Raw genomic sequence first — 16,171 nt, 5'->3', positions numbered from 1 at the left:
AACAAAGTCTGTACATAATGTACATAAAGAAAAGAAATTTGAATAATGTTTGGATGTAAAATTAGAGCTTTCCCCATCAACTGTATATGAGAACTGGACTGAGTGACCCCTCACCCCTTGCCTTCCAAACAGGAAATGCTGGTTCCCATAAGCCAAAATCCCATAGACTCCTATTGAGAAATTACTCGGTCATATTTGTCAAAATAACCATTATTGCTCTGCTAAATCTTTTTAAAATGTTCTTGCTAACCTTATTTTTTTTCATGATATTGTTTTCTTTATCGCAAGTTATTCAAATTATAAACTGACCAATCAGATGCGTCAAAAACAGTATGTGGTTTTCAAAACGTTTGAGAGATTTTCCCAAACCTTCCCAAACAATTGTCCAATGACAATTGTGTTCTTTGAGTTTTCAATATGTTTTTTTAGCATTTTTAAAATGATGGAGGACATATATATTAAATAAAATTAAGATCAAAATTGCATACCTGGGTATTTCTTTATTCAAATTTTTGCAGCTCAGGAGCAAAAGCTTCCTACTCTTTTCTATTCTGATCCATCCAATTGTAGACAAATAGATCCATGGATGTTTTTGCTTTCCTTGTCTGAGCTGGTATCTTCCTCAAAACTATAGAGTTGGGTAGCTCTAATATTGCTCGTCTTTTTTTATGCACAGGTTATGTTAGGTTGGGGTTGTGAGGGGGTGTAAGCTAGCAGGAGAGCATGTAAACAGAGAGCTCTCAGCAACGGGGAGGGGAAGGAAGGTGGGGTTGCTCCAGGACAATGGTCCCACCCACAACTCAGAGACGAGTTTCTAATGAATCACTGCTGCTCTACAGAAACTATGTCCTAGAAAACAACAGGTTTTTCAATTTTGCCTAAACAGCATAATCATAATTAAAATACCACTGGGAACACTTTTACAATAGATCAGAAGATGATCAGAGTGGGTCCTTAAATCCGAACATGTTAGTGTTTTTTCACTAAGCCTTTGTGGCTCCATTTTCCATTTCCTGCCATCTCTTTTTTTTTTAATCACCGGCTGCTATACTGTAGGTGCAGGAGATAAGTGAAAGAGGGCAAAGGGCATTTTGGAAGCATGCAGACAGGTACAGGAGCAGACGGATCTGTTGCTGATACTGCCAAGCGTATTCTTCACTGTCTCATTACGGTTTGGCCACTACTGGCTCCCTCTTTCTCCTACACACACTCAAATCAGACGTAAAGACTCCACACCGACAACACTCTGGCACATGGCGTCATCAACGAACCAGCAGCAATAAAAAAAAGCCCCTTCCCTCCCCTTTGCACTCTTTCAAGCACAGATCTGATTGTGTTTCAGCGTGGGTTTTATTAATTTTTTTATCCAATCTGAGCCCGGGACCCACTCTAAACAAAAAGCAAATAAAACAGGATTTCCACCTGTCATCATCAATACGGCACAGTATTTGCACTCTAATGATTCGAAAGAAAAGAAACTAACCACTGATAAATTGTTAAAGAAAAATTAGTACAGACATTTAATTTTATAAAAGGGTCTTTTGTTCTTTAACTTTATTTGCAAAGACATGAAAAGGTAGGATTAAGCAAGAGTAAAGAAAAAAGAAAAAGAAAACAAAAGACTGCAATAACATACATCTGTGCTCATGATGCTTGTTCAACATGTGCAAGGAAAATTTTGAAAAAAGACAAGACAAAAACGTCTATTTTTCCCCCCTTTTTTTTTATCATCTTCTCTGACTGTTTGCTCCCTGCTGTTCCGGCATAGGCTGGAGGATCAAGAGCTTTTATCGTTCTTAAATCAAATTGGACTGATCATAAAAAAAGAGGGCTTTATTAAGTAAACAGCAGTAAAACTCCTCATAACACAAACCATTAACAATTGGAGAAGAAGAAAACTTGTTTTATGCCCACTCCCCCCCTCCTCGACATAAAAGCGTCTCAATGGCTGCACTTGAATCTGCATAGTTTCACAGTGTGGTTCAAAAAATTCAATTGGATCATTCAGAAAACCTTGTTCCATCATGAAAGAGGCCAGACTGCAGACATCCTGATCAAACAGAGGCATGTATGGCTCCCTCATATGTAAGTAATGGTCTGTGTCCCTTGTGCATGAATGATTAGTGCTGCTTATTCAGCTCTTCTGTATTTAAACGGAGTTTGCTCAGATACAGCAAAGTGGAAAAATGGTGTTAAGAGTAACACAGACTGCATTTGAGTCACACCCTGAATTTAAACATTGATTGATTGTGATGACACACAAAGGGACAGAACGGGCTGAGAAGATGAGCAAATAAATGAATGAATGAATGTTTGGACTCTATTAGATAGAGTACATCAGATGGTCCTTTGAGTGTGGCCGATGTGATAGTCCTATGATGGAAAGCCAATAGGATAAGCCTGGTCAGCCTGAAAACCGAAGTTTTCCTTGGATCTCTTGCAAGTGAACTTTGTTGTGGTTCAACAACAGTGTGAATGCACTGGGACTTCCCCGCCAAACAAACAGCAGAAGTAAACCAAATAAATTGTTTTACGCACAGTGGAAACTGAGAGAAAAAAATAGCACGAATTAAAAAAACAACAAAATGATTAAAAACAGGGCTAGAAGTTGAACAGGCTTTTTCTTTTTCTTTTTTGGATCATATTTCAAGCAATGTAGCTTCAAGTGGACTGGTGTTGTATCTGTGTGATGTTAACAAGCTTTTATGCCCCACAGCATATAAAACAATTTTTTTAATACTGTTTGGGTTTTATTCTCTTTTTAAAACACTTTATGTTTTCCAAATCTCGAAGACCTGTTATGGATAACATCACTTTCTATTATGCCCTGCTGTTTAAATGGATTGGAAATTAAAACACTAAAACAAATCCATGTAAATCTATAGCTATCTAAACACACATGTGTAGGTGTACATGCATACACAAACATGTGTATGCTGATAAAACCCAGACATGCAACTTGGCATAAAATTAGGGTACAGCTGGAGAATTTGACATTGGGGAACAGAAGATGAATGAAAGAGAGAAAAGGGGGTGGTTTTGATTGGTTACACATATATGGATGGACCTTTTGGCAAAGAGCAAGTGTAGATGAAGAAAAATAAGAAGGGGTACATGAAAAAGACAGTTTATTGGCTTTGGGTATTGTGGCTCTGTTTAAACTAGATTGTTTCTGCCTAAAGAGCTGCTCTATCTGTCCTCTCTTTGAGGGCAAATTCAAGAGTTTCAAAGCTTTTTTTTTTTTACAAAAAAAAATTACATTAGATGTTAGACTAAATGCAGTCCATCTATGGGAAAAATCCAGATGCAAATAATCCCAGGGTTTAAGATCAAGACAGGATGAAGAACAACGACTCAAAAGGAGGATACCTACTTATGAACTACTCCCAAGAGCATGAGCTTGAGAACCGTAGAGGCAACTTGACCTTGTTTTCTTGCCGAGTAAAACACAAAAGATAAGTAAAAAGCACTAAAGGTAAAAAGAAATGATATTGACAGGAAAAAAGCACAACAGCAATGAGCTGTTGTCGCACTTGTCGGTCCCTTCCAAGGACTCCCAAAGGACTAGGTGAAAGTCTTAGTGAAACCAGATGGCCCTCATCTTAGGTATTCTGCTGCAGCACTGAAGCAAAAGCCAAGGAGGTGTCAGAGTCAGTGCTAAACGTAGCCTGCCATTGCTATAAGCACATGCACACACACACACACACACACATATAAAGTCAAAAGGAAGAAAAGAGAAGGAAAAAAAAAAGAAATCCAAGTATGTATATAAATAAGTAATTGCTGGGATGTGGCTTATGGTTGGACTGCATGCATTTTTGCTTGAATAAATGTTTTTGCATGATGTGGAATGTTTAGGTTCTGCCATATGAACATATTTCTGTAGCTGGTGGAGCAGCATGTACTAGTTTGCGTTATGTGGAATGTGGATTTCCTATTTTTGCTTTTGGGTGCAAACCTCCGACAGCGTGTGCGGTGATTTGATTTAATTTGAATCCTCCGACAGAGCCTGCTTGCTGCCAAAGTACACAAGCTCTGGCCATATAATGTCATATTGCTGTTTAAAATATGCTATGCATGTGGTGCACTGACCAATAGCTTTGCACTGTCTGAACAGACACAGCTCATGATAAATACCAACATTTATGTTGCCTTTACATGCATATTGTTAGCTACAGTTTGGTCTTAATAGTTTTCTTTTTTGAGAGCGGAAGATGTTGAAGTTGAAGGCTTTGAACATTTCATCTTTGATGACTGAGCCAAATATGTTTGTTTAAACCAACGTTATTGAATTAGTTTGCATTTGTTAATAGGAATATGTGCGAGCCAGAGTGGGGGCAGCTGCGTTTCCTCGCATGCCATGGGTCTCAAGCCAAGTCACCCATCATGGCGACCCATTTTCTGCCTCTCTAAATCCCACACCACATCCCCTCTATTTACTAAAAATGCCTCCCTTGTGCCTTGTCCTATATCCTATAATCCTTTGCCATGCTCCAAGAACCCGAGTTCAGCTCCTGTCCTGCTCACCTGTTCTACAAAACCAGTCATGCACATCACTTCCTGTTGTCTTCCTTCAACTTTAACCAACTTTTCCTGATTCTATTTCCAGTTTGTTTATCTGGTTGGTTTCCCTTCCTCCTCTTCCTTCACTGAATTCATCCTTTGTTCTTCACCTTTTCTTCTTCATGCACTACTTTCTTCTGTTCATCCAGACTGTTTCGATGCAGCCTGTGGTCTTTGTGAAGGTGCTGAACATGCCTGAGCTTGCACAGCAGTCGTTTCTTTGTCCTTGTCATTTCTAAAAAGCCTTTTCAAACTAGAATTTTCCATTTCTTAAGAAGATTGTTCAGATCTTCTAATAACAATTGCATTGTTGTGTTTTGGAATCTGTTTAAACAAATGTTAGGGAATAAACATGTCATCTTTAAACCACTGTAAAGCAAAAAGACCAACTTGAAGAATAAGGCTTAAAAAATAAAATTTTATAGAAAGTACAGACCAAAAGTTTGGACACACCTTCTCATTCAAATAAATGAATGTTTAATAAATCTGTACTGTATATATATATAAAACAATATAATTCCTTAACATGGTTTAAAAATAAAATAAAAAATCATTCATAATGTGTTTTACAAGTGCAGCTGTGCGATTCTTTTTTCAGTAGATACTTTTTATTTGTCACATAAACACTAGAATTGAAAGAACTCTAATGTCAGTGCACCATGAGTTTTTAAAATGTTTAAAACATAAAAGTATTTGAATTCAGACTTTATTTTTTTAGCATTGTGTAAAATATCAACACCTCAGGTACTTTGACTGTACAGCATTAATAAACATGTATAATATTTCCCCTTGTAGCAAACACGACTTCCTGTTTTTGAAACCTTTCACTTTAAAATAATACCTGTGTGATCACGATCAGGATTGTGATCATTCGGCGCCTTGTTGACCACAAAACCTGCACATACTTGACAGATCTGCACAGCTCTTTTATCAAGCCACGCTTGGAGATCTCAGATGTTTCATTTTGTTGCACCAGATTACATCAGTCACTTTTGTAGCACGCCAAAAATGAAAGACACAAAACAAAAACAAATCTAAAGCAAGTTTCTCATGGCGTCACGGAAACATCCAAGTTCCATTTTCCATTAGAGATTTTCAAAAAAGTTTGTAATTAATCTTCACCTCTGTCTCGTTAAACTGAGCTCATGATGGAATATGAACTGGACACCTGCGGCCTCGCATCCCTACCAGAAACCTGACGTTGCTTCTAACAATAGCTAAGGCAGATTGTTGGGCTGGGCCTCCCATCTCCAGTCCAGCGCTCTCACCACATGAAATGTTGCTCAGCCCTGTGGATGACAGTCTGACAGTCACGGAGACCTAGCTGGCGCGTTGTGTGACAGCCAGCAATAACATAGCTTTGTTCAGCCTGGACACAAGGCAGACGGAAGCCGGAGAGCAGAAAAGAGGAGAAAAGACTGAATTTGCCCACATAAACAAGGCAGGGGAATCCAGAGTGAAAGACGTGAAAGGGTTGGTTCTCTTCTAACACCATTTTGCATGATTATTCCCCGTTGGAATGAATTTAGGCAGCTGAAAAACAATTTGTTGTTTCTGTGCGGCTGGGTGGCCGTCTCCGTGTGCGAGCTGCTGCCGCCGCCGCCGCCGGACTGTCAGCGAACGGCCAATCAGTCGGCTTCATTCATGTTCACTAAAGCCTGTTAATACTATAGAAGCCATCCCATGAATGCCAGCTGATTAGTGCTTTGAACTTACTGTGTAGTCAATGCACAAGCATCGGTTCACAGTCTGTAACTGGCAGCGCAAAAGCCTTGACCCATTCAGACGAGGATGTTTGGTGGAATAAAAGGAGGAAAAAACAATAAAAGCCTTTTGAGAAGAAAAAACTCAATCTACCAGCCTTTGAACAAATTACTGTCATGACCTGAAAAATGACTAATTAAAATATCCAAATGCTTCTATATGTTAATCATAATCTTATCTGTTTTTTGAGAAGCTTGGAGAGAAGAGGCACACAAATGAAAAAAAAAGGACATTTCATTTAGTTTTTGAAATTACTTTTACTAAATATAATTTTAGCTTTTATTAGAAGGTGCAACTTAAAAAAAAAAGCTTGTTTCTTAGCAAACTGTGACCAGAAAGCAGCATTTACCTCGAATGATGGCCAGTCTGGCATTGACGGAAATCTCTCCCTCGCTATTTTCTGCTACACATTCATAGATGTTCTCGTCACGTGGCGCCCGCAGGGGTTGGATTCTGAGAACGGCGCCGGCGCCCTCGTCAAACTCTATAGTCTGTGGAGTAAAAAGAGGTTAAAAAAGTTATTTTTCTTACATCTCTGGCTGGACACAGTCCTGTAACTTTTTTAACATTAAAAAAAGGAGGATTGATTTCAGCACACAGTGCGTGTTTTGTGCGTCTATCTGTAATAATGCTGTTTATTCTCTGCAAAGCCCTTTGTTTTTAAGAAAAAACAGTGTAAAGATGTGATCAGATTACTATGCATAGATATGATAAAAATGATACTTGGGACAAACAAAAACACCCCTCATTTTGGAATCAGGGAAAACGGTGAGTTTATTTGCGTGGGTGACTGACAGCTTGGGCATCTCCAACCACCACAGCATTCCAACAGAACTGTTTGATCCCTCTGAAAATCAAACCATCAAACCACAAATCCTGCAGAAATATGCTGCAGCCATAGATAAAAGAGTCAAATTTAAATGATGGCAATTCTGAGCTAGCGCGTGCTTTTAATAGACTAAGTCATTTCCCAGGCCTATTACTTTTGCTCTAAATTTGGATGGATGTGTCAGAGAAGATGGTCAGCCTGTCAGTCTCGCAGAAAATCGAAGACTCTGGGATAGGCTCCTCCCTGGGGAAGCCTGTAAGGTCTCGCTGAGGCGCCTGCAGCCGCCATCTCCGAGGCAAGGCGTGACTTTGAGACGCAAGCGGACCTGCTGTTCCACTGCTGCAAATCTCAGGGCTGAGTTGTTAATTAGGCTAAAAACACCACAGAGCATGGCATCATGATCAATATCAAAGCAGCTGTCTAGAGGGTAGAAAAGATTAAAAAAACACTGAAAAGAAGCGGTTCAAAATCCCTTTACACTTTTTTTTTTCTATGTCAGGCAAACAGAAGAAGAGAGGAGTCCGTTCAAGTGGGTTCCTTCACGCTCTTGGCTTTGTTCCCCCACTTAGCATGCATGAGAGAGGAACGCACAAATAGAACTTGTCTTTTCATTTTGTCCTCAGTGGGGATGCTGATCTCCTCCTGTTAAGGTTGGAGTCATTTTTTTTTTTTTTTCTTAAACGTCGACGCACCCTCCCCCGCGGTTTCCGTTCTATTGCACCTCTGCTGTTTGAGCGCACGTGCGCGTGTGTGTCTGTGTGAGCCGTCACTGCCGTCATCGTCGACTGAAGCAACTTTTTAATTAAGAGACACTGAGCATCAATCAAGGCTTTTAGAGATGCCATCTGGGAAGCCTGCCGAGAAGTGAACAACAAACATCATGAATAAGACACAGAAACATTTGCGCAGACAGGGCTGCATGTGGGGAAAAATGAACTACGGCTAAAATCACTTCAAGTGCAAAAAAAGGACACGGTTACAGGGATGAGAGAGTCGAAGGCGACAAGATTGTGCCTGTTTTCAATCCCAATTTGTTAACATTGTGAGTTAAAACAGATCTGGCATTACTTTCCAGTTCGTGAAGTAACTGGATTACAATCCTGTTAACCTGGTTTCTGTAACCAAGGTAGGGGGATTACCTGTTTTACAGAGGTACATGGAAATGGCATAACAGCATCAGTTGCATTTGCAGACACACAGGTTATAGCTAAACTCACTGAACTTTCAAAATAGACAGAAAGCAGGATGAAAGGTGCGTCTTCCCAAGACACAGCAAAGGTGTGAAAAGAGTGCGGTGTGACTCTAGAAGCTGATTTCTTCCATTACAAGGTTTCTCCCAAAAACATCCATCTGTGGTTGTTGTAAGACACATTTTTTGTAATATTTTAGACATTTTCAGTACAGATGGATGTCAAACAAACTATATAAGAAATTAGCTTAATTACTTTTCTTTTTTTACGGCATCTTACTGATGATAATTCAAGTCCCACTCCGATGAAAACTATGTTTTTCGTGTTTTTACATGTTCTTGTAGAATTTTTCTCATGATTGAGGACAGATATTACAAAAATTAAGCTTAAAGTTGTATTTCTGTGAGTTTCTTTTTTAAATCCTTGTGCAAATAAAGTTATAAAAAAATACATTTGAAATCATTCTGTATCGGCAGCAGATAAAAAATATGAAAACGATTATTTTGTTTTGTAGAAGATACGAACATTTTTGTTTAATTAAATAAAAACCTTTAGAAATATTTGTTACTTAAGCTTGTTTTACTAAACAATAAACACAATTTGATGATTTTTTTTAGGGTTAAGAGGCCAAACTACATATTTTTAATAGAGTTGTCAATGGATTCCAATTTTTTGCAGGAAGAAATTATATTAAATCAATAGTTACTTCACATTCATCACAACATTAATCTTGCTTTTTGGGTATTTGTTAATGTAGCTGTAAAGCAAATTTTGAAGTTTTCAATTTGTACACTAAAAAAACAATGCTATCCTTATTCAAACTACATTATTTGTGTAACTCTTTTAGAAAATCTGAATGAACAACAATGCTGGAAGTGTTCAACTCTGTCCATAATGACTTGAACATAACAGGTATTTTATATTCATGTTTCATATTTGCTCAGTACTACAGACTTCACACTTCTCCTGATTGAAGACTTTTAATGTGGGCGATCAGTCTGGATTATTTAAAGAAGTGGGTAAAGACGAGATGATTTCTTTTGTCAGTCTCTTTCATGTGTCTGATCATGAGGACACGCATGAGGACGTGTAATCAAGCTCACAATTCCATTCCGTACCGCTTAATATATTGATTTTAAAGGAGTTTTTGAAACAATACGAACGCTAAATTAGACTTACTTTACTTTAACTGTTTTTTTTTGTACAAAGTTCCGCTGCATAACATCATTCGACTATTTAGGCTAAAGATGACAGCTCGTGGTTTAACTTACCGTAGCTTAACATGGGTATAGTCCAACAGTTTATTTTGCAAGTATTTCGGAGAACACAGGAAACTTTTTCCTGATGGGAATTCATTTTAATGAATACATCATCTCCAACCTTTGTCAACTCACCTCTATTCGCTGCGAATTCACCTTCTTCCCCTTCTTGCTCCAACTAACTTTCGGTTTGGGATCGCCTGTTGCGTGGCAGACAAACGAGACGACGCCCCCCGACACGCCGGTCTGGTCGACGGGAACCTTCGTGAACACCGGTTTTGCTGAGAGGCAAAAACAACAGAGGAGGGGAGAAATGCAAACTTATTAGTTCATGTCAAAACCCAAATGTTGCGTTGCGGCTGCTAACAGAGTTCCTTTAATTGCATTTATTGTATGCATGTGCATGGAGAAAGATACCAGTCCTAATCTCATTCTCATTTTGCACTTCACAGCAGTCCATACTCCCCAACTTCCAGAGCTCTGCAGTGGAGTGAATCTATATGTTAATGCTGGACTAAGGTGAAGATGATTAGAAGCTTAAATATATATCTCTAAAGGAAAAAAATAGACTATGACCAAGGAAACCAGCGCAGAAGCTACGAATTTGAGAAGCGGAATGAAAACGAAAAACCGATGAAGAACAATAGAGTTTTTAACCAAGCAGATAGATGCACTCAAACGACCTTTTGGTTCAACAGCTGATCAAAAGTTTTGCCCATGCCGGCCTAGCAGTCAATTTAAGACAACAAGCCGGATGGAAAGAGAAGGAAAAGATTTTAAAAAAAACAGAGTCTCCTGGGGAACTCGTTAAATCTGAATCATACAGATATATGAGGATGATCAAACGGCCAGCGCATAACGTCAAATTAATAATTAAGGGACCATGGGCCAACACCGGTCTCCAGGCGCTGCTAAACACATATGAAGGAGAGTTCCTGCAATCGTTATAACTTAAAGAGAGACAGAGCAAGAAAAAAAAGAGGCAGGAAGAGGAGAAGGCAAAAGAAAGAAAAAAGGAGAATGTTTTGCCTAAAGTAAGCAGAGACATTTTGTATGAAGTTCAACCCACGGCTGGAAACCATTTTTTTTCTTTGTAAATATAACAAAAACTTAGTGGTGGCTTTAAAAATGTTTTAATGCTTCTCTCAGTTCCACAACCTAAGGAAACATCACATATTTAGGTATTTTTAAGGCTAAATATCTGTAAACAAATGAGTTCTTTGTGTCACGGTTATATGATTAAAAGGAAGGCGTTCCCACTTATTTGACCTTCAGATATGCAGATGCTCTTACTGTTGAATGTTATTTGTGTTTCCCCTCCACAGAAACAAGTTAAAAAAAAACAAAAACACTATTTTCGTCTGAGTGGGTCTTTAATGAATAGAAAAAAATCTATACTAGAACTGTCATTCTATTTGGAGTAGATCTTTAATGCAAGGCTGATAGATGAAATGATGACTTCAAAGAAGTACCGGTAAATATTTTTGTGCCAAAGATGCTCTTCAGCACTTTTTTTTATATTATTTTGAGTCAAGAGGCATGAAAAGATTGCTAATAGGAAAATGAACGTCTACTCATGTTTTATCAATAAAGCTACAGCAGTTTGAAAATTGTTTAATGTCCTGTTTTCTATTCTGGCAAAAATGTGACAGACGATCCTCACAATTTCTTCTTCATTGGAAAAAAAAATCCTCTCCATTTCATCCAACAGGAGTAAAAGGCTTAGATCAGTCACTCAGCACTGTTTGCATAACCCATCCATCACTGCCACTTGCTCTACAAGCTGGAATCAATTAAAATCCATGTCCTTTTTTTCACTTGAGAAAACTTCATGTCAAGAAGTCACTGCCCCGCCACACAGATGTCACTCCCTCTCAGCGTCCGGATGAAACCTCAGTGATTGTTGGAACTAATAATCCATTATTTTAAACCCTTTTTTTTTGGTTTCCGTTTGTTCCAGCCTTCGTGAATTCAGGCTCCACGGCAGGATGGAAACAGTGTTTTTGGCCTGGTGTTCAGTCTGCATTACTTATCAGTGCTCATTGGGATTTTATACAAATTACTGTATAAAACAAAATTAAAATGCTTAAAAAGTACCTTTGTTTAATTAATTACTTGTAGTAGTATTAGTAATTGTTTTCTCAAATGTTTACCATTACATCAAACTGGTTGTTACTTTAATATTTACCAATAGCTGGCACGCTAAAAAGTTTGTTTAATCCAATTAAAAATACATAAATGAAAAGTTTCAGTTTTTGATTGAGACAAAAAAAGGAAGAAATCAACAAAATAAAATACAAAAAATAACTTGCTAGTAGTATAAGTGAAATGGTTGCCTCTGCTGAGTGTTTCACAAATCCAGCAGAATACTGTAAAGGTTATGGAATGATATTTCTCTACCTTTACCTGTGAACCGGCTTCCATTGTGTGCAGCATCCAGAGATCCCTTCTGGCATTTTTACACTTTAAAGTTTCCATTCCAGAACTACACAGCTATACACAATAAGGCTCCTCTGCATTTGACCTTCCTTTACAATGTGCTCACTGTTAAGACAGAAGATGGTTTTACACAGAGCGGGTCTGTGGCAGTGCTACCACTGAAGGCCGACATTCTTTGATTAGTTTTCCCATGGACCATTTGACATTTCCACCCAATTGCCTTCTCCTCCTCTCTTGTGCTTTGCAGAGGACAGATGTACAACACATGCGGGTGTCTGGGTGTCTATCCAGCTTTCTTTAAGCACCTTTTTGAATACTATGTGCTGCCTATCAAAATTACTAAAGCAAGGTTTAAATAGGGAAAACACAAAATAATTAATATGACAAGAAAGTAAAAAGAATCAAGACTGATGCCCCAGCACGATAAAGAGAATAAAGGAGGACCGTGGAGACGATAGAAGGTCAAGAGAAAAAAAATAAATAAAACCAACCCTGCACAGCTGGAATAACAAAATGCTGAACTAAACTGTGACTGAATATCTGTCAGTGTCACCAGCTCAGCAGCCAGCCAACACACCCAGCACAAGGGGCCCATTGGTGCTGTTTAAGACTGTTAGAAATTTCACAATCAGAGCATGATCCACTCCATGCGTGCAGAATTTCCGCGCTGCAGTTCAGAGCCAGTGCTCACACCTTACAAATACAGTGTGGCATTAGGGCATCGTCTGAGAGCATAATTAGTTTGTCATAAGAGTGTGTAACTTAAATGACCACATCCATGATGATCATTTTCATGACATCCTTTAAGGTGGCTACAGGAGCCTGAAGGAAACTGCAAGGCACACCTGCACTCCTTTTAGGATGCAGCACCTGTCTATGACCCTCCATGGGCTTGGACAACCCGCAGCCTCCGTACGGATCAACCCTCATACGGGTACTTGTCACCGAGGCACAACTCTTTAACCAATTAACGTCATTCCAGCCGATTCTGAAGCAGAGAAAATCTGATTGCACTGATAAGCAACACTTAACAGTAGTGAAGTGTTTAAACAATCAATGCAAATCAGCTAATTCTGTCATGGAGAAAAGCGACTTTGCACTTTATGTTGGTAGCGTGTTGCATATCAATGCAAAGCCGATAAGAAAAGCAACTCTCCTTTGCGTCAGAATCAGCCGATTTATGCAGATTGCATAGTTGAAGAGTTATGGAATGTCAAAGAGCGTGTGTTATAAGGTTGTCGCCTGCAACATCTCCAGTTTTAAAGGTTAAAAAAAAATGGAATACCCATTTACTAAAAAACATGTTTGTGATGTGATGACATCACAGAATAATGAAACTTCTGACACATTCAGCTGCAGGTGTCCTCACTTTACCTACTGCCAACAAAAATGATTTCATAAACATCTCTGCATCGTAAAGCCGCACAAATAGATTATGAAAATATCAAAGCTGTCTTGAGTTAAAGCTCTACTGCTCCTCTGCAACACTAATGTCAATTTTTCCTTTTTTTTTTAAAGTCCTTTGGAGGCTGTTTGATGTTCTTTACAAGCATCCGCATTAATTAGCTTCCAATCAGCTAACGTTGGGTGCAGATGTCTGGTTTTTACACTCCAAGTGAACTGCCAGTGCAAATTTACTGCAAGTCTGCATCAATTCATTGGGTTCTGTGAAATATTTGAATTTCTTTGATTGAAAATGGAAAACAAACAACAACATCCAGCCCATCTGTATATGATTTGAGATTTAAACTGTTTTTTTTTATGATACAAATATATGTTTTTTAAGATGATTTAATGCACCACTTTTAACCAGCCGCTGGTTCATAGATGTCTATTGTAAAGTCATTACTAAGGCAGAGTCAAGTCTATGACCTCTAATGAACATAATTAACCTTTTTTCCTGTAAGCTTCTGGATCACTGCTGGCAAGATAGATAGCTCTTTTAAATTTTCTCTGACATCTGAACATAACAAAAGTAGTCACCGAGCTGAACAGAGGAAAAGCTATTTGAGTTTGGAATGTTCCAAATCTTTTTTTGGCATTGGATTTAAGAGTTGAAGGAATGGAGGAACTAAGTCTTTGTCCTGCTTCACCTGAACCACATTTAGATATTGATTAGATACCAAAACCACTGGATTAGGTTTGTGAGAATAAAATCTTTTCTTGTATGAAAGAGCCTTTAAAATGTTGATGTTTGACACACGTGGTCCTTCTCTCCAGAAGTCAAACTAGCCAAATGTCCCACATTCCTAAGCAAACCGCCCAGGTATTTCATACTGGGTTGGAGTATGCCTGCGTTTCCCAAAGGACCAAACAATCCAAGCTCTCATTCCCCACTTGTGGCTCCTTTTCTAGAAGAATGTATGCGCCTCCACTCCCAGTGGGGTTTCTTATACCAAAATATTCAGCGAATGGTTACGATAGCAGACACGACATTGAAAGGACATTCTTCCAGCAGTAGGCATCCGTCCCTTCCAAAGTCTCAGTGTATTCCCTAAGCTTCTCTCAGACAGGTACAACGCTGCCCAGATAAGCACACGAGTCCAGTTTTTATCTGCCTGGCAGGGGGAAATGTCCTCTGCTAAAACGTCCGTCATATCTTTACTCGGGCCTCAGGAATGGAAGGGATCCATGCAAACAGAGGCAGATAGCGGAGAGATGGAGGGAGGAAACAAAAATCCCACTGTGCACACAGACACATGTTTAGCTGATGCAGCCACCTCCTGCCACCGGGCCCTACCTCTGCTGGTCGTGATAACACAGAATACAGCAGCGCATTGATTATAAAGTGCTGGAGAGTGGGAGGCGGGCATGTGAAAATGAGACAGCTCCATTTACAGTGCTTTACCGTTGTCGTTTGATGATGGGGGGGCCGTGCCGTAAGATGAGGGAGGGGACAGGCTTTATGACTAATACCGTAATTGATGGAGAAAAGCTTCTCAAGTCATAAATAGGAGCCATCACCCTCTGTATTAGCAAAGTGGGGAACAAATTGATGCACAGCCATTCAGTGATTTGCAGAGAAAAGAGGAGAATTGGTAAAGTGCACTTATCCATCTAACCATGAATAGGTATCTTTCACAGCACATCCACCAATAACATCTGACAAAAAAACATCTATGATTAGAGGTTCGACAACTAAAAAGCATTTGCTCTCATCATTCATAATGCATAAGAAGCAAGAATACGGCTGCAGGTTGTCATTGGAGTTATCTGTTTATCCGTTTTTTTTTTTAAAGTAATGCCTTGAAAATATAACTTCTTCTCCATCTTATCACTAGATACTTGGTATAGGAGATCCATGAGACCATTATGAACCGCTGTGTGCTACCAATTTAAAAAAAACAAAATCTCTTAAGTGAAGCTAAACTTAGATTAAACTTGCTATTTTTAATAAGCTATACAACAGAAGAATGACAAACAGTAATTTATGTAGAGATGAACAGAATCAGCAACAACAAAAATCTTGAGCCCATCACTTAAGCTCACATAAGCAATTGTTTTTTTAATTTGGGGAGATAGCATTTTTGTCACTGTTTCTCTCTCTCTCTCTTTTTTTAAGTATCCTAATTGGGATTGATTTATGATTTAAGTTCTTTGAAGGCAAAATGTGTAGCATCCTTATAGTATATTTTATGCTTTTCATCATGTCCAAAATGTGACATGAAAAATGAACCTAATTAGGCACATGATTTGGTTAGACTTTAGGGATCTGCAATGTAATGTTAAGATTATTAATGATAAACTGTCATAATCCTTTAATAATAATCCATAATAATCCATCCAATAATCCATTTTTTCTGCAGGAGGTCCATTCTTGGTGCGACTAATGGCAGGTAAGTAATAATCCAAATGATTTTACTCCCATATTTGTAATGAATGTGTTTAATAATAAGATTTTATATTGTTATTCCTATTTTTAAACTTTTTCCTTATTACATAATTGTTACAATTTCCAATTGTCATCAATCAAAAAAAGGTTAACATTTTCTGCTAATTGGAATTTTTCGAAAACCTTATGAAAACACGCCGATATACAGGTTAACAAACACATAAATTGCCAGGTTTACATATGGAGGAACCCAAACAAAGTGTGTGTGTGTGTGTGTGGGGGGGGGGGGGGGGGG

The 16,171-nt window shown here is 38.6% G+C and overlaps 1 protein-coding gene across 1 annotated transcript in view; it reads right to left on the bottom strand.

The window, feature by feature from the left end:
* The window catches only part of ptprsa (protein tyrosine phosphatase receptor type Sa), a 245,780-nt gene that overhangs the window by 114,654 nt on the left and 114,955 nt on the right, over positions 1-16,171 (bottom strand). Inside the window, 2 exon segments of the mRNA XM_078946535.1 lie at positions 6,677-6,818; positions 9,741-9,886. Coding sequence (XP_078802661.1) covers positions 6,677-6,818; positions 9,741-9,886 — 288 coding nt within the window.

The sequence above is a fragment of the Oryzias latipes genome, chromosome 4 (genome assembly GCF_053564925.1).
Source record: "Oryzias latipes strain Hd-rR chromosome 4, Olatipes_Hd-rR_3.1".
In the NCBI taxonomy this organism is placed as follows: Eukaryota; Metazoa; Chordata; class Actinopteri; order Beloniformes; family Adrianichthyidae; genus Oryzias; species Oryzias latipes.
The sequence above is the reverse complement of the archived record's forward strand: the minus strand, read 5'-3'. Positions and strand labels throughout refer to the sequence as shown.